General features: G+C 46.9%; 7 protein-coding genes across 7 annotated transcripts; 4 read left to right on the plus strand and 3 right to left on the minus strand.

Moving 5' to 3' along the window:
- Positions 1–1919: 1919 nt before the first annotated feature.
- On the plus strand, positions 1920–3791 carry LY89DRAFT_686719 (tyrosinase). Its single transcript, XM_018215350.1, has 6 exons — positions 1920–2306; positions 2354–2461; positions 2598–2652; positions 2706–2977; positions 3034–3280; positions 3365–3791. The coding sequence occupies exons 1-6, from the start codon at positions 2107–2109 to the stop codon at positions 3647–3649; spliced, it is 1167 nt and encodes a 388-aa protein (XP_018068561.1). The 5' UTR covers positions 1920–2106; the 3' UTR covers positions 3650–3791.
- A 5728-nt stretch (positions 3792–9519) lies between these two features.
- On the minus strand, positions 9520–10679 carry LY89DRAFT_736254 (uncharacterized protein; the record flags this gene model as incomplete). Its single annotated transcript, XM_018220097.1, has 6 exons — positions 9520–9777; positions 9828–10003; positions 10050–10123; positions 10170–10303; positions 10355–10605; positions 10661–10679. The coding sequence occupies 6 exons, from the start codon at positions 10677–10679 to the stop codon at positions 9520–9522; spliced, it is 912 nt and encodes a 303-aa protein (XP_018068562.1).
- Positions 10680–11678: 999 nt separating this feature from the next.
- On the plus strand, positions 11679–13030 carry LY89DRAFT_589586 (uncharacterized protein; the record flags this gene model as incomplete). Its single annotated transcript, XM_018209540.1, has 2 exons — positions 11679–11750; positions 11876–13030. 2 exons carry the CDS (start codon positions 11679–11681, stop codon positions 13028–13030), a joined length of 1227 nt encoding a protein of 408 aa, XP_018068563.1.
- A 511-nt stretch (positions 13031–13541) lies between these two features.
- Positions 13542–14990, minus strand: LY89DRAFT_736256 (cytochrome P450; the record flags this gene model as incomplete). The annotated part of the gene is made up of 3 exons (XM_018220098.1): positions 13542–14385; positions 14536–14825; positions 14871–14990. 3 exons carry the CDS (start codon positions 14988–14990, stop codon positions 13542–13544), a joined length of 1254 nt encoding a protein of 417 aa, XP_018068564.1.
- Positions 14991–16495: 1505 nt separating this feature from the next.
- On the minus strand, positions 16496–19101 carry LY89DRAFT_736258 (uncharacterized protein; the record flags this gene model as incomplete). The annotated part of the gene is made up of 9 exons (XM_018220099.1): positions 16496–16561; positions 16616–16740; positions 16803–17159; positions 17312–17415; positions 17469–17691; positions 17805–17937; positions 17990–18183; positions 18596–18726; positions 18899–19101. 9 exons carry the CDS (start codon positions 19099–19101, stop codon positions 16496–16498), a joined length of 1536 nt encoding a protein of 511 aa, XP_018068565.1.
- A 195-nt stretch (positions 19102–19296) lies between these two features.
- Positions 19297–20677, plus strand: LY89DRAFT_736259 (uncharacterized protein; the record flags this gene model as incomplete). Its single annotated transcript, XM_018220100.1, has 3 exons — positions 19297–19786; positions 19835–20243; positions 20320–20677. 3 exons carry the CDS (start codon positions 19297–19299, stop codon positions 20675–20677), a joined length of 1257 nt encoding a protein of 418 aa, XP_018068566.1.
- Positions 20678–20894: 217 nt separating this feature from the next.
- On the plus strand, positions 20895–22868 carry LY89DRAFT_132544 (uncharacterized protein). Its single transcript, XM_018205248.1, has 5 exons — positions 20895–21226; positions 21278–21880; positions 21936–22336; positions 22401–22679; positions 22753–22868. The coding sequence occupies exons 1-4, from the start codon at positions 21065–21067 to the stop codon at positions 22645–22647; spliced, it is 1413 nt and encodes a 470-aa protein (XP_018068567.1). The 5' UTR covers positions 20895–21064; the 3' UTR covers positions 22648–22679; positions 22753–22868.
- Positions 22869–23260: the final 392 nt, after the last annotated feature.

The raw sequence follows: 23260 nt of genomic DNA on the forward strand, positions 1-23260 counted from the left end.
CTCCGTGGCGTTTGTTCGTCTCCTTTCTGTCAATCTATTCCATGTCGGCATTGGCTTAAGGTATATGTTTTTCCCGTTCACTAGAACATCTTTCCCGCGCCTCGACGATGTTTCTTTTGTTCTGAGAAGGATCTTGACGGAGAAGGTGGGTCCGCACGACTGGAGATCGGGGGATGTGCAAAAGAGGGTTCTGCTTCCTGAATCTCAGCTGCCCCACCACGGACAAAGTTTGAAGGATTCGATTTAAGTTTAAGCAGTCTTGGCTTTTTGACATGCCCGTTCTGGCGGTTCCACCTATCCACAGAAAACAGCACGGTTATTGCCAGCAGCAGGTCGAATCCACAGTTTCGAGATCCTGCGAGTTGGTCCCGATGTTGCAATGTCTGGTCTGATGAGAAATGTTAATGCCAGCATTGAGGAGCAGGTGAAGGATCAGGACTGGCTGCATTGAAACTTGCCAGGCCGTCGATGCAGTACCTGGAAGGAAGTACACTTCCTCCACCAAGTTCCGCTTGGCTTGAAATGGCGCAGGCGTGGTGTAGCATGGTGCCACTGTACAGTACTGTACGGAGGTAAGTATGATCTGGGATCGATCGAGGTACCTGTCGCAGTTCCACGTGTGGCCTAAGCGAGGTGTCTCTTCGAGGGGCTGGAGGGGCTGGAATGGCTGGGATGGAAGCATTTGCGTTTGCATCTGCATCTGCATCTGCATCTGCTGGGACTCTGGGAAAAGACCTGACTGACCCAAACAGACCAGCATGGTTAGGTACTTACAGTATGGTTGTTGCTGCGAGGTCCTTCGGATATCTGGGACGTCAATCACCCCATGGAAACACCTCCGTACCTGCCCCAAGAGCTCTAGTGGCCGTGGTGGAAGGGGTCGAGGTTTGGGGATCAACGGCTTTTCTTGCTGAAGTGAGAATAAGGTACAGATCCGCGTGGACCCGGAACTTCGGCCGCAATCTGCCAGATTAACGCGCCAATCACGACAGGCTTACTCGGCTGGACTATTGCACCGCCTCAAACACACCTGGGTAAGTACATCCCATTATCGCACTGTCGCTGTCCCTGAATTGAATCTTATCGTCAGGTAATGTTTCATTGACCCTGACAATGCCATGTGGTCCAGATGCTGGTCTAGCGAGGCAGTCGACAAGATGTCGAGACTCGAGAGTGAAGTCTTCTGCAACATCTTGGGAGGACTCCTCAAGCTGTGAAAACCTCCCTTCACCACCTCAGCAGCTACTTTAACCCTAAACCTCAAGTCGGAGAAAGTGTATTTTACAGTAGTCCCGCCCGCTGTCAAGCTAACCGGGTGTCTGTTCTTAGGGGGCAATCCAGTGGAAAGCTCCGGGGCCCATTGACGCCACGTCCGTCCCCTTTCGTCTGATTTGCGGGAGACGACTTCGCTTGATCCCAAGAAAACCGGAGAACATTAGCAGGTTGACTGCGTTTTGTAATTGCCGATCATTGACATATCCAGTGGCTTTAGGCCTAGATTTGAATTGTACAACGCCCCGTCGATAATTAGCAGGACGAGAAGGAGTGTGCTTCGAATGCTTTCGTCTCTAGAGTTACATTCATTCCGGCTCAACGGGTTAGGGCTTCTGCATGGCCCACGGCTCGCTTACCCATGTTCACCAGGTATTGGCAGCCCCCGAACAACTGATGGACCCGTATTACTCGAGATGGCTAGAAGCACAACATCAAGGCCCCCGATCCAACCGCGTGAATCAATCAGACCCTTCCCTCACCCTTGACACACCTTCCTTTCGCCTTCCTTCGACTTCTCTCACTCGTGGGAGTCGACGCCCGTCCCGTCCCGAACTATTGGCTCGAAGGTGGATTGGATGTCCACCAATATTCCCCATAGTATTACGAGGACCAACGCTGCATGGCAGTAATATCCGGCAGCCTTCAGGCACGCCTCTCTGATATCGACAGGTTGACCGGGGAGGAACGAGGTTCAAATACTGGACGTTCTTCTGTCCTGCATGCACTTCTCAGGAGTAGTAGACGGCACAACAATCTTCTCAAATTTACGTTTCAGATTAACAAGAATATCAACGGTTTAATTCCCCGACGTAAGGGTTTTCCTGTTGAAAGATGCGTTTCCAATCCTTCAATGTGTGGGCGCCAGTCATAGCGGCTTCTGCTGCAGCTGCGTACACACCCGCCTCCACGATCCAAACAGACATTCTTGCCGCTCAGGGCCTGCTCAACCTTGCTGTAAACGAGGTCGAACTCGCTCTGCAAGGAAAGGCAGGAACCTGCAGTCTTTCCAATGTCGCTGTGAGAAGAGAATGGTAAGTCATCAATCCTATCATAACTTGCAGGGCTGATCATCATTAAGGTCAACCTTATCTAATTCCCAGAGACAAGCTTACACCAATGCTGTTCTCTGCTTGATGTCCAAGCCAGCAAAGACAAATCAGACACTTGTTCCAGGTGCCAAGACGAGGTAAGACAATTCAGGCTATTTCCAGTATTAGTTTGTCGCTATGTGCACCAAGTCTTGCTGCCCCTGACCTCTGGGACACGACGTTACCCTACGAACTGTTTAAATTCTAATCTTCTCGTACTGACTTGTTACTCAGATATGACGATTTCGTCTGGACTCACATCAATCAAACCCTGATCATCCACGGAACCGTACGTTCTGACCTCTGATCGCAAACCTAGTGTGATATACTGACACACTCTAGACGAATTTCCTTTCATGGCACAGATACTTCACTTGGACATATGAGCAAGCTCTCAGGAATGAGTGCGGCTACACTGGCTACCAACCATACTGGAACTGGGGCAAGACTGCTCTTGATCCAGTCAACTCACCAGTCTTCGATGGATCCGCCAATTCGATGTCCGGCAATGGTGTCTATGAGGCACACAACTGCACTGAAGCTCTCCCCACTCTGTTGAACTGCATTCCACCAGGACAAGGTGGTGGTTGTGTTGAGACCGGACCATTCAAAAAGTAAGTCCCTTCTTCAAAATCCTCACTTCAGCACAGTACTTATAGTTCTCTTCCAGCATGACCGTCAACCTCGGCCCTGTCGCTCCAACTCTTGCAGAACCTGAAGTTGTATCAACAGGCGCAGGCTCAGCGTATAACCCTCGGTGCCTCAAACGCGACGTCTCCGTCTGGGTATCTTCACAATGGAGCACCGACCAGAACTCCACCGACCTCATCACCCAAAACACCGACATTGCATCTTTCCAAACCACAATGCAAGGCGATTTCTCTGTGGGCTTCTACGGTGTACACACTGCAGGACATGTAAGCTTTCCCTCTTCCATCTCTCAGGATTGCCAAGCTCTTCGCTCTCTATTTCATCAAAACAAAAAACTAACACCCCAAAAGTTCACAATCGGCGGCGACCCCGGCGGAGACATCTTCACCTCACCCGGCGACCCAGCCTTCTTCCTGCACCACGCGCAAATCGACCGAACCTGGTGGATCTGGCAAAACCAAGACCTGAAGAACCGCCAAAACGCCATCGCGGGCACCATCACACTGAACAACAGTCCGCCCAGCAGGAACGGGACCTTGACCGATACCATTTCGCTGGGGGTTAACGCGGTGGATATCCAGATCAAGGATGCGATGAGTACGCTTGCTGGGCCGTTTTGCTATATTTATATTTGAGCGAGCCATGACTTGATGAAATGCATGCTTCTTGATTGATTTGGCGGGCGATGATTTTGTATATAGAAAAGCGTGCGTATATATATAAGATTTATAATAGAGATGAACACCCTTCATGGGAAGTACAAACATACAAACATATCTGGATAAACTCCCTCTTCTCGCTAGAACGGGGTTCTGATTCGCTGTTTCCGTTGAGATAGATAGATACGAACGGCTCGATATGATAGAGAGATAAGATGATGTGAGATCTTACGACGCAGCAGATATTGCCCCGAACCAAACACGTGGATTTATTCGTTACCGCTGCGATGGAAGTCTGGTACGGAATGCTTACAAATATCGATGCATATGCGAAAGTATATTTTTGTCTGATCAGACAACTACGCTACATAGACAGTACGGACAGCTGTCTCAATAGCTTCGATGTCTCAACTCAAATCTCGAATACCATCCTTTTCCAGAACCACGAGTGCAGTAGTCTTCAAATCCTTCGACACTTCTAGCGCAAGACGGACGGCCCGGTTATGGCACCTTTCTTCCCCGACCCGCGACCCGCGAGCCTATTCAATAGCTAGTTTCCCATGCATATGCGCTGCAGTTGACTGTCAGCTCAACCATTCTTTCAGCTCCGGCTCCACAATTCCCCTTTCCACCATTACCTATCATTCGGACAAAGTCCGAGTACGAAAAAAATTCCATCTGCCACCAACCAGTTTTTTCTTTTGTGTTCCAGGCTAGACTTCGAGAATTCCCTCACGCCGTTCGCGTGGGTCGTGCCGATCCTCGCGCCAAGTAAGCAAGCTTAAAAGATCGAACGCCGCAAAGCCAATATCGATTGGAGAGCCTTTTTCCATCCAACCGGATAAGTCAAAGCCCGACAATAGTGCTGCGCAAGTACCGAAGCCTCGCAGGAGACAAGCCAAAGTATACCAGAAGGAGCGAGAAAGTCGAAGAATTGCCGGCCATCTACCTCAATTTGGCATACTCCCAAAACGAGGTGAACCAGCTCCGCCTTATACACCTCCATCACGATATCCTTCAAACATACGCAAGCCGAGTCCTTCAAGCCCTCGCAGCCACGCATCGTCCAAGAAGAAGTTAATAGCAGTCAAGGGCGCGAAGCCTCAAGGGATATCGAAGTCGAGGCGAGAGACGAAGCGTTCAAAGAGGTCCAAGAAGTGATCCAGGGGCTGAGCGCCGCTTCTCATCGAAGCTCAGCGACTCTTTTCTCCAATACAACAGCTTAAACTTGACACCAGAACTGTACGTTCCCCGACTCTTTTCAATGCATCCCCATGCATGCTCAAGATCACGCCATACCAACACCTCTTTCACAAGCAAAGGCGGTCGTTTCTCTCCTTCGCTTATCCCTTCCAAGTTCCGCTTGTCTACCCAGACCGAGAGTCAAGGTACGTGGTGGCAAAGAAAGGTGCATCGTTTTTAATTGCCATTTGGTCGTTACAAACCCAGGTCCCTGTCAGGCTTGCTCGACTGGAGTGAAACATGGACTTAGAGAAGTGGTCTAATTTATTTTGAATAAAATACGGGTTGTATTCTCTTCTGCAACTTCCAACGACCTCCCATCTTCACTTATACACATTTCCAAATGTAGCACATTGCTCGAAGGAACTCCACAAAACCGACGTCTTTGCCTCACAGCTAGAAAATAGTATCCTCGTAAGTCCAACCTAGCCCAAGTAAAAGTAAAGGCTGACCTCAGGTAGCACTACATCGATACCTTTTATCTGTTAAACTCTTTCTCAAAACCCTATGGCGAGTATCCCTATAGGTATTTCGGATTAATCCAATGCTAATTCTTCATGCAACAGCCATGGAAGAATGCCCTCAACCATTTTTCAACAGAGAGAAGGATGATGACGTTAAAAGCATTACTCAGCAATTCGAAATGATAAAGTTTGCACGGAGAGAGAAAGCAGAGATGTCTGCCGTATGTGGCCTTTATCGATCAAGCTTAAGACCCAAGTTGCTGTTGCATCTGTCAATGCCCAATCTTCTTCCTTCTCTCCAATTTCTCTCTTGAACTTTCGGAGTGCAATGCCCGAATCGACGGAAGGTGAAGCCGCGCGAAGCCCAGTCGGCATATCGCTGTGTCCGCGGCAAAGGTAGTCGAGAATATTGTTAAAGCCTAATGGTCGGGAGTGTGTATCGTTACAAGACTCGGTAGTTGATTGCAAAGAGTAATATGAAGTGGAGGGGGTTGTCTTAGTAGGACAATTGCAGGAATAATTGCTTGTTGTAGAGGCTTTTGTGGGCAGGGTGTATGATTTCAGATCCGAAGAGGTGAATGCAAGTTGTCGATGGCGGGACGGTTAGGCTGAGGTGTGGGGCTAGCGTGTGTTAGGAGACCTGAAGCTATCAAAGGGGCTACCTAGAGCCTCCGCAGTTCGTGACGGGTTCCGTCCGTGACTCTGTGAATAAGGCTGGGAAGCAGGTCTCCCACGGGACCCATACTGCCCATTGCTCTGCATGGATCGACCGGCGGGGTAGTGAGGGCCTTCGAACTGCTGCTGCTGTGTGTATCGATATCTAGCATGTCCTCCATGAATGGTTCCGTCTACCCAGCCAGTATCGGAAGGGCCATTTTCACGGGGATAGTCTTGGCGAGGAGCTGGTCGCTTAGAATAGCCATCCCCATTCATTGTAGTAAAGGAGGAGAGGAATAAGCAGTGGGAGAGATGAAATGGAAACAGCGCAGCCTTCATTTGCAACGTGGATCATATATAAGTCGGCCAGCTCAAATCGATCTATGCCAGTTCAAGACTTCCTCTCCCAGCTGAATGGTAACACAATCCATTGGTGTTGAGGTCGGCTGTGCGTTCTCGCACCCATTTCCTTTCTGATGAAGGAAGGGGAAAGCAAAGGAAGGATAAAGCAGCACTTCGCTGGTGTCAAATTGTGATCAAGTCCGCATTGCCCCACCGTGGAAGACGCTCTGAAGAGTGGAAACGCGGCAACCTTGGCGCTTTGCAGCAGCTTAGTCGCCATTAGGGATTAGCAATGAATTTAGCATGCTTTGGCTTCTACAGCTAGAACAACATAGGTACAATAAATGTGCTAGAGCCTATCAATCTGTATGCGAGGTGTTGGGCGGGATCAAATCCGAGTTAGAAACGATCCTCACATTGAACGAGATGTTTCGTTAGGAGATCGAGCACCATCAGGATGTAATCGAATCTATGAAGGAGAGCGCCCAACTCGCGGCGAAGCAAGGCGAGCCTTCCTGGATTCGGGGTGAAAAGAGTCCGCCAGGAAGTCCGTCCTCTCATACACTGGTTGACGAGCCTTCCTCACTTCTCCATTAAAGAGTGAGACAGGAAGCCCAAGCTCTTCTGCACTTGTCATCGTCATGCCCATTCTCTATCGCCCATCACTCGCAGGATAGATCGGGTGGAATTGGGCAAGGCAAGAAGCAGAGACAAGCCAGAAAGCCAAGAAAGCCCAGGACGCCGAAGGCCTCATCCAAAGCTGCCGAGCACTGAAATTTGAAATTGAGCTGTCTATAGACAGAATATTCCAACACGTAGCCTGATAGGGAAATCGGAAAAAGATGTATATCTATATTAAACACATTTTCAAATGCGTAATTTGCTTTTGTGATTAATATCTTGCCGAATACCTTGTTAAAAGTATATTTTCGTTACTAGATTAGCGGCGCTCTTTGCCAAAAATAGGCAGTTTTCTTTAAAGGATATGGAATATAGGACTGATTAAGCTCCGGGAATTTTAAATGCAATCCCTCAGCATAAAAATTTGGGGTTTTACTTTACTTCTAGCCCCAACCCAGGTATCTCATCCAATTTCACCAAAGACCACCTCATATTATACTATCAGCCCTAAAATCCGAAAATATGCACCTAATCACTCAATCTTCAAAGCAAAGCAAGAAAGCAAATAAGCTAATAGCATCTATTATTGTCGATCTCGAGATTAAACGCTATTAAAGCAAAATAATAACTCTCGAAACAACTCCCGAGCGTTTACAAGCATTAAAAAAGGCGATGATCCCGGGCCTATTCGAAAAGATCTATGAGCTAACGAAAAAAAATAGTTAGCTTAAGTTGGAAGTTAAGTATTACCAACAAATACAAAAAGCAATATAGGCTTTGCAAGAAGATGCAAAGTTTGTGGCCGAGACGTTAGAACATACAATTGTGGAGTTTGCCAAGGTGCAGAAAGAGGTCGAGGACGATTGGCATCAGGCCATGCAAGGGGTGGTCGTCCCCAACACCTATGGAGAGTTAGACCGGGTGTCGGATGATTAAATAGTCTTAATATTGCATAGGCAGAAAACGGTTTTAATATTATCGCAATAAAATTTATTTCGTAATAATAATTATTACAGCAGATTGCATAACTCGTGACACCACGGCAAAACCAACCAAACTTTTTTTTTTTTGAATCATGAAAATCTAAGAATGACCACTCTTTTATTGCGCAACCACAACGCTTTAAATTAAATATCTAAATTAGTAACTTTGTAGAGGCCCCTTGAATTAGTAAATGCATCACTTATTTGAAAGAGTGTAGAAAGTGTAGTGAGAGTGAGAGCTTATAAGGCTGCCAGAGCATTTTACCACTTTTGTTGTAGCCTCAGGCATCAATACTTCCCCTCCAGCCTTTCATTTTTAAGCGTGGCAGCCTTATAAGCTCTCAACTTCGCAATTAAGGCTGCCCCCTTTAAAAAAGTAGATAAATTAACTTGAATGAGGTTCGTTTATAAAGTTACTAATTTAGATTTATTATTTAGAGCACTGTAGTTGCGCAATAAGGGGGTGGTACTCTCAAATTTTAGTAATTCAAAAAAAGAAAAAGGCTCGGTTGATTTTTGTCGTGGTGTCACGAGTTAATCGTGTCCCCCTGACCTCTGGTCGTGGCCTTCTTATGCTACGCACAGGCCACTCCCTCCGGGAGTGTCACTGACTGACCTGCCACACGTAGTGACCTGCCATAACCCTTGCTTCCTTGTCGTGACAAAGAGGGACGCTGTGAGGAATAATGGTTTGATGGGTCTGCTGGGCAGTGAGCAGAAATCACGTCTCGTGCAAGCTCAACCTTTTCGTAGCAGGACACGAACAGCTTGAGCTTTCTACTGCGTTTGGCATAAGACTAATCTAAATGACTTTGACATCACAAACGTAGGAGTATTCACGGAATTATTGAGAGCTGCACGTCGTTTCGAATGTCTCATAGTCACGAAAGTCACAATCTGGTGCGACAGATGACGTGAACTTCAATCATCTCACCCTCAGTTATGTTTGCATGGAGCGCGCGCAGAGCTGTGCTGCGCGACATTCTGGACGTTATATAGTGTAAAAAGTTCGAGACTCTTGACCCTACAAAGATTTTAGTTCATCAATATGAATGAAGTACTCAACGAACAGTTCCCTAGAGGTTTGATTCATCCCAAAAACATGTGGTTATCGGTTCCCTTTTAAACACGCAAACTGGGTGACCTCTACAATGCACCCCCTGATCATATTTTAGCTTGCCAAAAGTATGGAGGCATGCTGCTTTAATTTGAAGAGAGTGCAAAAGCAGAATTTGTATCAAGATTCGAAGTCCGTCCCTGATTCAGTACTTTAAAGCGGCATAAGTTCTCCCCTCTTCAAGTCAAAATAGAATAATCGAGTGGCAAGAAACTAACATATGATTAGGGGGTACACTGTAGTCTGCTCGTTCGATGATGTTGAAAATAAAGCCATTTACAAATACATCTCACTGCTCTGATCTTCTTCCTTTCTTTAACTGTGTTCCAGCCTCCATATCTTACTATCCATCCATGCTCACTCCTGTGAAGAAGCTGGTATCTGAAACTGATACATTTTGCCATGCCCCAACTACTTGAGTCAAGTATCTTGAAGAACGATATCTTCTCTGGATCTCCCGATCCCAGGCTTGTTGCAGAGTCCCTTCAACTTTCTCTCCTTTCGACTTGGGATATTGCTTTCCTTTCCCGACATGATTCGACCAGGATGAACTATATTGAACAGAACAAGTGCTAGGAACATCAATGCACTATCAAAGCAGTATTGCCATACTTCATGCTGCGGAATACTGCTGTTTAGTCCATTTGCATATTCCAAAAGTCGAAAAATGATTCTGACCTACGCAACAAGTTTAGTTGGAGCGTGTATATCAAGGATGAATTACTTACGGTGATCAATGCCAAGATAGCATATAAAATCTGCAGTAGCATCAAGGCCTTCTGCATGCCCTCCGCTCCATCGCGTGTTTGCTGTAGCACAAGTCGGTGGAATTTTATGGCGAAGAACAAGATGATGAAGATAAATATCTGCTGAAGTGCAACTCCACCCATATAAATGTGGAGGCCTACGAGATCGGTTAGTTCTATCAATTTGGCTCTAGGGCAACTGACCCTTCAAAATTTGCGCATCGGTTTTGTTGTCTCCGGCTGCAGAAGAGGCTCCCGATAATTGAACGAACAACGCGCTACTGCAATTAGTGTTTCTGATGTTGAGAGAGGTTCCGAACGCACAATATATCAAGGATGACAAACAAAGTTCCGAATCTCCACGCGGTGACATTGTACAACTTCGCATCAGGGATGAAATTCCAAGTCATTCTGCCCATCACCATATACACCACTGCATTTGTAAAGAGAGGAGCAATCTATTCTTTTTCAGCGCATGGTTTGTTATCTCGGACATGCTAGGAATATACCATCAGTACAAAGTATGCTGCATATGCACCACTGCTGGATGGATGTTCTATGCTGATGAGCCTGAAGACGAAGGTCGCTACCTGTAAAAGACCTGATATAACAAGAACAAAGCAATATGGCTTTCTGTGGTAGATGGTTTGAACCAAGTGTCCAAGTGTAGTGAGAGCGAATAGGACTACAAATAGATACGCGGCAGGTTTCGAAGGGCAAAAATCCCAAACTGACTTCTTCCCGTTGTGGGGTTGGGTTGCTGATCAGAGATTAGCTTGAACTTTAGGTTCTCTCTCTGTTCAGATCTGAGTTACCTGCGCATGTGGTAGTCATGCTGAAATAGTTTGTTGCTCGACAGATTAAAGAGTAATGTGCGGTGTTCTTCTTGTGACAGGGTAATTAAAGCTGAGATTTTGGGACTTTTAAGTGATGGCCCACAACTTCCAGGTCTATGGACTTATACTTATTGTCGCTCATGTCCATGGAATGTTTCGACACTATCATGGGGTGAACTATGATAGAGATACGCTCCAGGGTAGTCATGATTTCGCGAGCAAAGAAGGTCCGAAACTTAGAGATGCTACCTGCCGCAAAGAGCCAGAGGGAAATAATTTCTGATGAAATGTGCAGGTGAGAGGGTGGATACAGTCTTCTATTGGTAGAGGACGATGGGTAGAGGAAATTGAAGCAAGATAACCAGTCTTACTAAGGTATGCGTTAATTAGTAACTGCCGCTCTTGATAAGTCCCGGCCTTGATACCTGTGGTAAGTTTCCCACGTGTGTGTACATCCCTGCGCCATACGCAGATCGAAATCGGAGAAAAAACCTTAAAGTCTAATCTGACCTGCAGCACAGAGAGAAAAGACTTCTTAGCAGGATCGTAACTTAATGATTTCTAATCATAGTTGAGCGAGAAGGAGATATTATTGAACCGTATCTCTAGTGTTGGAATGCCTGGAATTATGGCTTTACTTAATTTCAACAAACGCAGTCGCCCTGATTCCTGTGTAGAATCACGGTTCCTGCTTCTTGATTTGGCGATGTTCACCGCTACCCTCCCTTGCTGCTTACACATATTGTTGCCTATCTTTCAACCCAGTCGACCTAAGCGTGTTCGCTCCTCGAACCGTCAGCTTATGTGGCGCAGTTATCGGGGCTTCTGTGCAGACCGCTCTTCGTATACGTATTTCGTTTGCTTTCGTACATTCTATAAGTGTCCATCTGGGCCCATCCAAAAGTTTTCCCAATGCTTTATTTGGTGGCGGGTTTCATTTCTGTGTAACTCAATTGGCTGGTACTGCATATGCACGATTCGTAACATGGAACAATTGATGATTCAACGAAGGAAGCCGCATCATAAGACTCGAAACGGATGCTCTGAATGTAAAAGAAAGAGAATAAAGGTACGAGCTTGATATTGTCTGCATGATCTTGCACCATCCAGTCCCACGGCGCGCCAATCAGAGACTTCAATCCCCCGAGAAAGTAGAAGCGGGCAAAATTCAAGCCCACACTGACGCTGTTCCAGTGCGATGAAGCAAAACCAGCTTGTTTGAATTGTTTCAGTCGCTCGTCACATTGCGTATACCTTCCACCAAAAATAAGGGCGTTGAACAAGTCCTTAAGCGCAAGTGGAGAATCGACTCCGACTTCCCCGAACTTCGTTGTCACGAGTCAAGGAGTATTGCACAACTTCCTTGGCCGACCCTCCCAAGATCGTTCCCTTGCCACATTCAACAAGCGAGATTTAGAGCTATTCCATTTCTTCATCACAGTCACCAGCCAAAATCTGAGTCCGAGGTCAGAAGCACGGCAGATGTGGCAGTGTACCATACCACAAATAGCATTTTCGCACGACTTCTTGCTCCATGGCCTTCTCGCATTCTCTGCATTACACCTTTCGGTCCAGCGACCAGAGGAAAAGAAGATCATGCGTGCTGCAGCAGCATGCCATTATGACAAAGCTATCAACACTTATCGACAAGCGATGTCAAATGTCACTCGTCAGAATTGCGAGGCCTGCTTTGCCTTTTCGACATTCGTAGCCATCTTTTCGTGGGTTTCTTTGGACTATTCTGCAGATTTATTCTTTATAGAATCTGCAGTCGAAGGTACGCATGCTCATATAGCATGGGTCAATCTTTTGCGAGGTATAATTCCTCTCCTTGAAGTCTCCCGGCATTGGCTTATAGATGGTGGACTGGCGTGTATGCTAATTACACTTGAGTATGAACTTCAAGAGGAAGCAGAAGATCTTGTGGAATGTTCTGCCAAATTCGACGATCTTGAACGACTCTGGGACCCAAAGCAATCAAAAACATCTTTAGTCGCATTCACCCAGAGTCAGATAAAAGATTTAAAAGAATCTCTTCGGATGTTGAAAGATGCATATCTCATGATTCTTTACGGTGGCAAGGACGTTGATGCTGTTGGGCTGGTCCTAAGATGGCCCATTATGGCATCAGAAGTCTTTATTGCGATGATTAATCTGCGACAACCAGAGGCACTGATCGTACTCGCACACTACTGTCTCCTCCTCGGCCAAGTGGACGACTTTTGGTGTATGCGAGGTATGTCTCGGCGGTTGCTGAAGAGCATACATGGTGTCCTTGGGAAGGAGTGGGAGAATTGGATTTCATGGCCGTTGCAGGATCTGGTTGTGAATGAATTGAATAACTCTTGATGAGATGCACAAAGCATGATCGATCGTAAGGAGTATGGAAGGATCCAGAGGACTGGAAAAGCATGCTTAATGGTGATGAAAGGTCAAGTTGTCAAATTAAGTAGGTCGTGTTCTTCCATCACTGCATTGAACGGTGACTGACGTCGACCAGATCAAAGGTGCTGTAATATTTGAAAGCAGCTTCTTGAGACAGCCTCATATCAAGACATTACTCACTCATGCTGATGAACCTGAATTCTTGACCTTCGAGCTTCTGACTTGACCTCCCTCAGACTTTACTTTCTACCCACCTCTCACCTCTCGCCACAAAACAGCAATCGAATCTTCTCGGGATCGCAACGAGGCTTTTATATTCGTCCGAGAACCATAACATGTCGGTATTGGCTTTCCTCGCATCCTTCCCACCTTCCTGGATCTTGAATGCAAGAACCAATCGCATAACAAGAGCACCATTCAAGAATTAGCGAACACTCTTTTCTGAAATGAAAAAAAAAAACGGTCAGGCAACTTACTAAATGATCCTATTACTCAGCGCAGCCGCAGGACATATTCTGGCCCCAGCACCAAAAGTCAAATGTGGCAGACTGGTTGGGTTGCCCACAAACCTAGCAGGTTTAAATGTCTTTGCATCATCTCCGTGCCAGGCCTCATCATGATTTGCTTGTTGAGCACTCATGATCATCGTTGTTCCTTTCGGAATAGTCGTTCCCGCATAATTGACATCTTTGACCGTCGTCCTTGGCACTGCAAAGGGGGTCGTTGTCCAGAATCTGAGGGTCTCTTTATACAGCGATACGAGCAGCTCGACACTTTCTTCTCGGAAAGCCATTTTCCACTCCTTATCTCTATCGCCTCCGTACACCTTTAAAATCTCCTTGTACAGCAAATCCTGGAATTCTCGCCCTTCAGGAGTGGAAAACCAGCCTATCACAAGATACACAGAAGACGCAGTGGAGTCCGGAGCAGCCTGAAGCAACGCTTTACAGGTCCTGTGAATCTCGCCTTCAGAGAGGTTATCTTTCACAAGCCCATTGACAATGCAATCAGCCTGTTCGCCGGCTGCGGTCCTTTCCTTCAACGCGGCATAGATAACGTCGAGTCTCTTCTGGCGTTCCTTTTCTGCAGACGCAACGAGATTCCCGCTTGCAAAGCTGGGGACCAGGAGTCGGAGCATGGGAACGTAGTCACGGAATCTTTGGGTTGAGGCTCTAAAGTAGGATATCTGATTTATGGATGCGACAAGAGCGTCAGTGAATTCGTCATCGACGCCAGAGGAGACGGTGCCGTACGTAAGCGAGAGTGCTAGGTCGAAGACGATTTGGCGAAGGTATGGGTAGATGTCTAGATGAGTTTGTCTTTTGGTTAAAAGTTCCTTCGTTAGCCTCACAGACGAAGGTTCTAGGAGGTGGTAGTATGTTGGTCAAAGTGGCTTGCCTAGAGCTCTGGTGGCCGCTTTTCGGCAGCGACGAATCGGTTCTGTCATGTTTGCTCCAGATAAATCGTACTCTAGAAGTTTGGCAAAGCCATGTTGCTGTGGCTTATCGATCAAATAGTTGGAATGGCCAACCCAGAGATCTTTGATCTTGGCAAATGTGTTGACCACAAGAGCTCGTTCGCTACCAAGACGCATCTGGAAGATGTCGTTGCCGAGCTTCTTCGACCATCGAGAGTAGATGGTGCAGTCATTCTCGTTGAGTCGACCTCCTAATGACATGAGATTTCCTACAAATGGAAGCGTATCTGGTGCTTCTGGAGTCTTTGCAATCTTTGGTACTTGTGCTTGTGTTGCTTGTTTCTATGATTTATTAACTTGCTGAAATGATGATCACAGAGTGCTTACATAAAGAGTCCAAAGTAAAAGAGTTAGAAATAGACCAATTGTCCCAGGTGACAGTACAGAGCTTGTTCTTCCAATTTCTAGAAGCGTATCAAGCGGCGAACCCTTCTGAAGCGAAGCCATTGCGAAAGTATTCGTTTAGAAAATCCTGGACTTGAGTAACACACACAAAACGAACGAGTATCACGGATTGAGGATATATCAAACTCTTCCTCTCCCACCTTTCAAACCACGAAGTATTGTCGGCAGCATCAGCTCACAGCTGATAAGAATCGCCCAACTCTAGTGAGCGACAAAGTCAGATTTCCGACTGCTCCACAGCACTCTATATCCATGTCGAGCGCGCTGAGAATACCATGATCGATATTGGTCTACAACAACGAGTCAGGTAACAAAGGTGGGGTAGATGAGAGAAATCAGGGGAAATCTCGCTTATTTTCATCGGAAACAGCTCCCGACGGAAACTTGAAAACATTCCACATCGCACGGCTCTCAACTCAAGTTTTCTAGAACTTTGACCCACAAGATGGTTTTGATCTGCATGTTGAGAAAGAGCCTCCAAAAGAAGAGCTATTCATATTTTCGAAGTTTCAGAAGCGATGTGCTCGCTTGAGGGAGCGATATTTTGCGTCTATATCGACAGCACTTGAAAAGTACGATCGCTTGTGGAACATTGAAGTATCATCGATATATAAACTCTCCGATCTCCATGCAGTCTTTAAAAGTAGAGCTGGAGTCCTCCGTCACATCAATATCTCAAGGTCAGCCTTAAGCGCGGCGCGAAAAGGGGTTCGCTTATCACTCACTACTCCACCCCTTTCCAGTTACCGGCAGTTTAATCATCCATAGCTGACGCTACACAAACTTACACTCAAGCAAACCATGCCTATCAAAAGTGGAAACAGTCAGTGGGATCGTCTGTGCCTGACATCTGTATCATAAAGAAGATATTCCCAGGAGTTTGGTAAGTGGAAAGGTATCTAGACCGTGTCATCTCGATTCCTTTAGGATCGAAGAATTGCACGATGTCAGCCACCCATAGTTCCATCGACGAGAAAATATTCACGACAACCTCGTCACCACCGAGTCTGGAGGAAGGAATGTTAGCAGCCGAGGAGACAGCTAGAGACAACGACTTTGAGGTTTTCAAGAAGACGAAAGATGGTGTTGATTTCCGGACTGTGGGGTGGCCTCGCGCTGCGATCATATTTCTGAAAGGTAGCATCTTACCTCAATCTCTATGATTTTGATAGTGGGAATTTTCTTGCTGATTGTTCTGAAGTCCAGTTCGCGCTCGGAGTACTGGGTATCCCGACTGCTTTCTACTCTCTCGGTAAGGAGATCCAAGGCGGAGGAGGAGGTGGGAGGTATGCTGATGTCGATAAGTACTATTGGTGGTGCACTTTCGGTTATTGGTTGGGGCGCTCTAAATACTTGTACATCCTATAGAAAACTTTTCTGGGGTATTGCTTTTAGTACTCTGCAGATTCAGCAGTTATTCAAGGAGATTTCCAGAATCGACATGGGTAGGGGTACTTCGGGTTGTCGGGGTCACGTGTCACACTCCAGACGCCTGCTTTGCCCGCTTGAAGGATAAGTCTTGCTTTGTAGCGCATGTCTGGGGCTGCTCAGTACTGTGTTGACCAGCCAGCCTCCATCTGTACCAGCGACCCGATCCTCCCTTGAGTTTGGTTCTGCGTGACCCTGTTAGCTGTGAAGGTGGAAATCAGCAATCAAGACCGTATTACCCTGTGGTTGACGTTGGCACCGTACAAGACGTCTATGTAAGTGCGCCTCTTGGCATCTTTGTCAATTAGAGACGTGGGATTATCGAGCAAGTCGGAAGTCATAGACAACTCGACCCAAGTGGAACCTTGATGGTCATGGTCAGTACCGACAAAATAATATCAAAGGAATATGTAGTAGTGAACTTACCCTCTACTTCACGTCGGTTCTTCATAAAAGTCTCGTCGGCATCGTACATATGGTGCTTAAACTTCCGCTCCATCTTGAAAACGGGAGGTCTACCGTTTTGCGAGACGATCTTCGTTTCCACCGGGTTGTCTTCCTCCAGTGAAGAACCATTCCACTGACATAATCCTTTGACAATCAACTTGGGGTCCATGAGGAACTTCGAGCCAAGGTTCTCGCAAATGTATTTGTCAAAGATGATTTCTTTGCAGAAGGCCATCACGCCATCGTGAGATGACGTGCGAGTCTTGTTGAAGAGTGTCTGGTCGAGCACGCCTGCGGATGGATTGGTTTCTCCATGCGTGTTGCGGCTAGGCTGTTCTGTGGTATTGTTAGGAAAAGCAGAACGGTGTGTCAGTATGCAAAAGTTGAGCGTGCCAAAGGTGTATCTAGAATCATAAGAATCCATAGAACCCGGAGTGCATGTGAGTTGAAAAGACTTGGGCACTAAGAATCTGGAGTCAAGTCAAGACTAATCTCGCTGTTGACCTCTTTGATGTTGAGCAACTCTTGACTGATTCCATAACCTAAGACAAATGGATTGTCGGGAGTCATCTGTCCTTCCTTCACTTGCATCCTATACAGAACCATGATTAAAAGACTGATTAATCACAGTAGAGTGAGACTTACCCAGTGAAGTACTTGCTGACGGTGAGCGTGAAGTCGCCTGGAGCTTCACCCAGCTCAAGGAGTTTGCCTTCGGGATTGCGCAGTTGGAATGTGTTGGCCATTTGAGCCGCTTGGAAAACGCAGAAAATTGAGGACACAAGGAAGTTCCGCGAATCTACGCCATCAGCCTTTGCCTTTTCAGCTTCTTTTCTATTGAGCTCATGAAGATCCTTGAACGCTGTAGCTGTTTTTGGATCGAGCACCGAAGACGATTCGCCGCTCTGAGCGGGTTAGATCAATTCTGCCAATGTCAGCTTGTGATCCTCATTCTCGAGGGGTCGAGATTGGGTCACAAACCTGCCATGATATCCTGGATGTCATGACGACCTAATTTGACTTCCCAGGACATGGTCCAGCCTGTCACGATAGTCTCCTGGATTTCGATTTGCATAACCTCCGTGATGTAGGGCTCTTTGAACTTGCTGTCGACCTATTCAATAGTCAGAAGATTTCTATTGAAGGAGATGTGGGTGTATGCAAACGTTGCCCTCCTTTATGAACTTGATACTGATCTTGGCAGTCCGATAATCGTTAACCTTGCTTGCCAGGCCATCAAAGCTGACCTGGGGACAATCTATGAAGGCACTAAGTCCATAGTTGGGATTTGGTTTGCCCTTCTTATCAAGGTGGATCTCCAAGCGATGGTAGAGGAGATATTCGGCAGGAGCGGCCAGCGCTGCCACCAGCCCAGCCAATAAACAGCCTTCCTCAGCCCGCCACCGCCTTCCTCCTCCTCGCCAGTGATTTTTTAACCTCGCCAATAGAAATTAATCCGCCAGCTCAGCCTTAGGGGGTGGCTGGCTTAGGCCGGGCTAAGATGTAGTCGGAGATTAAGATTAGTAATCTCGGTTAAATAGTCTCAGACCCTCGGTAGTACAAATTAATCCGAGCCTTATCAGCAGCCTTCCTGCTCCTAGCCACAACTTATGGCAACCTTCCTTAGCCTCGCCAGAAGCTCCGAAAACTTAGCCTTCCTACTCCAAGCCAGCCGATTCAGGTTAGCCAGCTTAGCCTGACCCCCCGCGAAGGAGTGGCTGGGCTGGCGGCAGCGCTGGGAGCGGCCGGAGAAGCATCCTTGATTTTAGTACGTGAAGGAGGTTTGAAATCATCCGAAGTCCGAATCTTTGTATCATAAAGGATTTTGAATTGGCGGTTGATGGCCTCCGCAGAGATGGAGAGAATCAAGTCATAGTCGGCAATAGAGCCCTCGGCCCACCGGCTATGCAATAGTAATGTTTTGATGTTAGCATTACTGCGCAGAATACCCTGTTTCTGTTCTCCAAAAATTTGGGCTGCGGCCTCCGTATTGCGGGGTTCATTGCACACTATATCGATGCCGCGTTGAAAAATCAGTTAGTGGCGCACGGCAACGGCCCGTCCAGCTCAACTACCCGTCACCCGTCCAGAGCGCAGAGAACAAGCTGAAAGCCTCAATTAGATGCAAATAGCTCTTTGTGAGGAAGCTGGATGTGCTCAAACGGATATGATCCTCGGTGATACTCGATAATGCAGAGCGTGGGCTATCGATATTGACAGTGGCGTTCTCGAAGGGAGCTGGAAAAGCTGTCTCGATTCCTGAATTCTGAGAGGTCATGTCTCATGAGAACTGGGGAAGTTGTGTTTCGAAGTATTTTCTAACTTTGGTAGACGAGTGCCCAGTCAAAAGGTGTGATCGAATGCCGACTATATAGATATATACAAACGGCCATGCATTCTTATCTAGCATGCCAGCGTCTACGCTTTGCAAAATCAAACCTCACTCCAACCTATGTCGGCTCCCACGCTCGAGATGCCTGGGACTCTGTCCAAGGTACTTCAACTGCCCACCAACGTCCCCTTTCCCAGGTCACTGGATGAGAACGAGGACGCCTCAGAACTGCAAGACGGAGGATTTGTGAGCCTTGCCGTATGCTCCGAGTTTACTGAGTACAGCGCCCCGGTACAGCCCTTCGAAGGTTGCCAGCGCCTCTCCTTGGTCTCGGATCCCCTTGGCCAGCCTGTCGTCTTCGCTATCGGCAGTGAACAACGTCTCCACTGCCTCGTGCACATCAATGGAGGTGCTCATGGCTGGAAGTTGTTCGATATTACGCCGGAAAAGGTCGACAAGATAAAGACATTTGACTTGATCGAAGAGAATGAAGAGGACTCCGACATCAAGGTAATCCACATAGCCGTGGCAGCTGTATCTACGAACGGGACGGCAAATATCCACCATGCCTCTTTCCCCTTACCCGCCGCTACGTTGAAATCAAACAAAGTCTCCGGTTTCGAACCTCAAAGTAAGTGTACATTATACATACGTGGTTGTCTACTGACTGACCAGCCAGGCATCAAATGGACTGCCATTATCAATAATGCCGGTTTGAAGAAGATTTCGTACTTACTTGTCGGTCCCAGACCATCAACTTCAGCCAGTTCAGCACCATTCCTCATTACTGCCGGCTCAGAGCAGCAGGAGAATATTGCAGCAACGCACTACACCATTGATCCTTCCTCGGAAATTGAACATCCCTGGCAGACATTTGCGTTTTCCCGTGATGCTGACAAAATTCTGGAGATACGGCCGGCCAAACTGGAAAATGAGTTCGGCATATATGTTTTGTTTGAGCAGCAGGGAGCAACTGAATGCGTGATCGACCTCTTCGGGAAAGATGGCAAGTACACAAACACTAGACTCGTGTTGGCCGAGAAATGCGGAAAGATCACAAGTATGTATTCCAACGCCAATGCCACAAGGTAAGACAATTCTCCATTTCCTGTGTCTGGCTCAAGGCTCGCAAAGCCTCAAGAGCTGACTATTCGTGCATTATAGAGTCACTGATCTCTTTTTGGCCTCCGATAAGGGTCTCGGCTTTGTCAATACTCAGAAGAGTGCGTCATCAGTACAGACTTTTGCCGAGAATGTGTCGTTCAAACAAGTCGTAGCCTCTGAGGCCATTGATCAAGACTCTGGTGACACCCAATCCAAGTTCACCATCTTCGCCGTGAGGGATCAGAATGAGCTACATTACATCCAAGGCATCCGGACCTTCAAGGGCAACAAGATGGTCTTTGAGAACTCAGGACTCCCTATCCGAACAAGCATCCAGCAGATCTCGTGCCAATTCAATGCTCAAACCAACGCTAGCGAGGTTTTATATCTCGATGAACAAGGTGCCGCATTGAAATAACAAGACATGTACTTTGACTATGTAGCTAACTATAGTCTACACTAACTCTATAAGTCAAGTAAGTATCGTTACTTTAACGAAAAGTCGGCTACTAATAAAGTTTATGCTAGATAGAGTTATTGAACGACTTTACGCTATAAAGTTTGCAGACGACTTTGCGAAAGCTTGTTCTGTGGACGGGACTCCCGTATTCAGTGATGCAGAGTAGCAAAAGAACAAGGAAGGGTTTAAAGCTAGTGTAGAGCTATTCAAGAACCTTCTGTCAATGGTGATTGCCCTAGACGGTAATGCAAAACCGATGATTGGAAAAGATTTCCACGGATCTGATCTAACGGTTGTCTTTGAAACTGACGGTCACGACCACTCCACCATCTCCAATGCAGCCGAATGGCTGTCGAAGAAGTGTTTTCCGCAGTAGTTGACTCGTTGGAGACGCTGTTTCCTACCTTCACCTCATTCCTGAAGAACGCGGTTCGTGCCGGTAAGAAAAAGTTGATGGCCTTGCTTGGATACAAATTCGATATTGCCAGGGTTAGAAAGACTCGAGAGGTGATTATGCTCGCAGATGACTTTTGGTGAGATTGCTTCTAACATTCACAGGTTCTTATCGCGACCTTCAAGGCCACTCAGACCAAGACAAACATATTTATGAAGACTAACAAGGCAGCGATTGTTGAAGGCATGGACCTTGCCAGAGACAAAATTGACGACTATATCAAAGATAAGAGACCCCATCCCAAAACTCCTGATGGCAAGAAATCGATGCTGGCCTGGCTGTTTGACAATCCAATCATGAAATTTCTCATGAGGTTCAATCCATTCAGCATCTTGATCGAGGCAGCTCAAGGAGCGATAGCAGAGGAATTCGGAGACGAATTCAGAATCCCAGATTTCTCCCCCTTGGTAAAGATCTTCTCCGAAACAATCCCTAAGGCACTTGAGGCACAATTAGCGAATGCCATGCGTCTTATTGATTCCCTAATGATAAGACTCCAAGGTTTTGTCGCAAACCCGAAATCTATTCTTGATCAGATATCTAGTTTCCTGGCGGATTCCTTCTGGACGATCTTTGACGCGATATCGAATCTGATCACGATGTTTTGGGAAGTAGCGACGGGTGTCTTCCAGCAAGCATTCGAACTCATCTCTGGGGTTTGGAGAATCCCTTACGTGACATCCATTTTTGAGTATACAACGGGTCAGGTGAGTGAACTTGAATATACGCGGTTTCGGTAACTCAATAACTTACATGGCATAGGAATATTCTTTCCTCAATGTCACTTCTTTCGTTGGAGCAGCATTATTGAACATGCTTGTTGGAGACAAAAACAGATTGCCATTCGACGTGCATAGTCGGCCAGACGAATTCATCAACAACATCCAAGACAAGGACCTTGATATCAGAAGTGTGTTCGAAGAGGCTTTCAAGAAGATATCGAAGCCCACGAACCCTCATCCAGCAACAATAAATATGAGTGCCATGAGTGCTTTCAGCATGGTTGCCATGAATACCAGCTCCAACGTGAGTAAAGTTGGCGCCCCATCTCAAGGCAAGCCTAAGCAATCGACGGGAATTTCGCGAAACGAGATGTCTCGAGCCAACCCGACACTAAGCAGAGTCCAAAAGCAAGGACGCGTCGCAATCAGGTCGAGTACGAGGTAAGTTCGCCATTTCTAGGAGGCTAGGTATATGTGTTGTTTGCTTACAGCTAATTTTGTGCAGAAAGTTCAGCATGCTTACCACAGCGCCAAACAATGGACTACTACAGGTGTCGGAGTTTTTCGAATGCTCGCAGCTATGGCTGAAGTCCCAATCGCCTTCACAGAAGCGATGCCACGCCTGGTTGGAGGTTCCGTCGTTGCCAAGTGGTGCTCTGGAGTGGGAAGTGTTTGTAGTATCTTTGTTTCACTGGGACGCATACTCGATTTGGTCTTTTGGAAACGTGCCATGGATGCCAGTGAAGACTTGAAGGAAGAATTGGACGAACACTTTTGGGTCTTGGTGAGTACCTCAAACCAACCAGAATATTAAGCATGAGAGTGAGATTTCAATGCTAACAGAGATGAAAATCTAGCTTATAGGACACACGATCAGTACCTTGACCAGCATCACCGGAACCGTGTGTCTTTTTGTAGCTGATTTCAGGAAAGATGGTGAAGCCTCCATTCGCTGGATGACCTACGGGAATTATATCATGAATATCGGCTGCGGGGTCGACCTCATCCTCTGTCACCTCATCGCGGAACGACACGAAGACTCCAGAGAAGCGAGGATATTGCGCATCGCTGATGGTTTGGAAATAGCTGGCTGTTGTGCCGGTTCACTGACCACCACCGCTCTATCCTTCTCTGCACACCACGACCCAGAGAAGGAGTCTAAGACAGCGCTCGGTGCATTGGCTGTCAGTAGTGCATTTGGAAATGCTGTTTGTTCTATTATGTTGGTAGTCATAAGAAAGTATTGTGGTTGGTGCTATTGTTATTCTTGAAAGAGAGCTGACTATTGCGTAGCTAGTACCAATATTGCTGCTTCGAGCAATCATACTCAGAAAGCGCACGAAATTAAGAAAGCTTGAGATGGGT

Source organism: Mollisia scopiformis (assembly GCF_001500285.1).
Source record: "Mollisia scopiformis unplaced genomic scaffold LY89scaffold_17, whole genome shotgun sequence".
Classification (NCBI taxonomy): Eukaryota; Fungi; Ascomycota; class Leotiomycetes; order Helotiales; family Mollisiaceae; genus Mollisia; species Mollisia scopiformis.

Excerpts from the sequence above, each read along its gene's own strand:
- LY89DRAFT_686719 (XM_018215350.1), top strand. The coding sequence starts at position 2,107 with ATGCGTTTCCAATCCTTCAATGTGTGGGCGCCAGTCATAGCGGCTTCT. Across the intron at positions 2,462-2,597 it reads GTTCCAGGTGCCAAGACGAG|ATATGACGATTTCGTCTGGA; the intron begins GTAAGACAATTC and ends CTTGTTACTCAG. Across the intron at positions 2,978-3,033 it reads GAGACCGGACCATTCAAAAA|CATGACCGTCAACCTCGGCC; the intron begins GTAAGTCCCTTC and ends GTTCTCTTCCAG.
- LY89DRAFT_132544 (XM_018205248.1), top strand. The coding sequence starts at position 21,065 with ATGGCTGTCGAAGAAGTGTTTTCCGCAGTAGTTGACTCGTTGGAGACG. Across the intron at positions 21,227-21,277 it reads GGGTTAGAAAGACTCGAGAG|GTTCTTATCGCGACCTTCAA; the intron begins GTGATTATGCTC and ends TAACATTCACAG. Across the intron at positions 22,337-22,400 it reads GCAATCAGGTCGAGTACGAG|AAAGTTCAGCATGCTTACCA; the intron begins GTAAGTTCGCCA and ends AATTTTGTGCAG.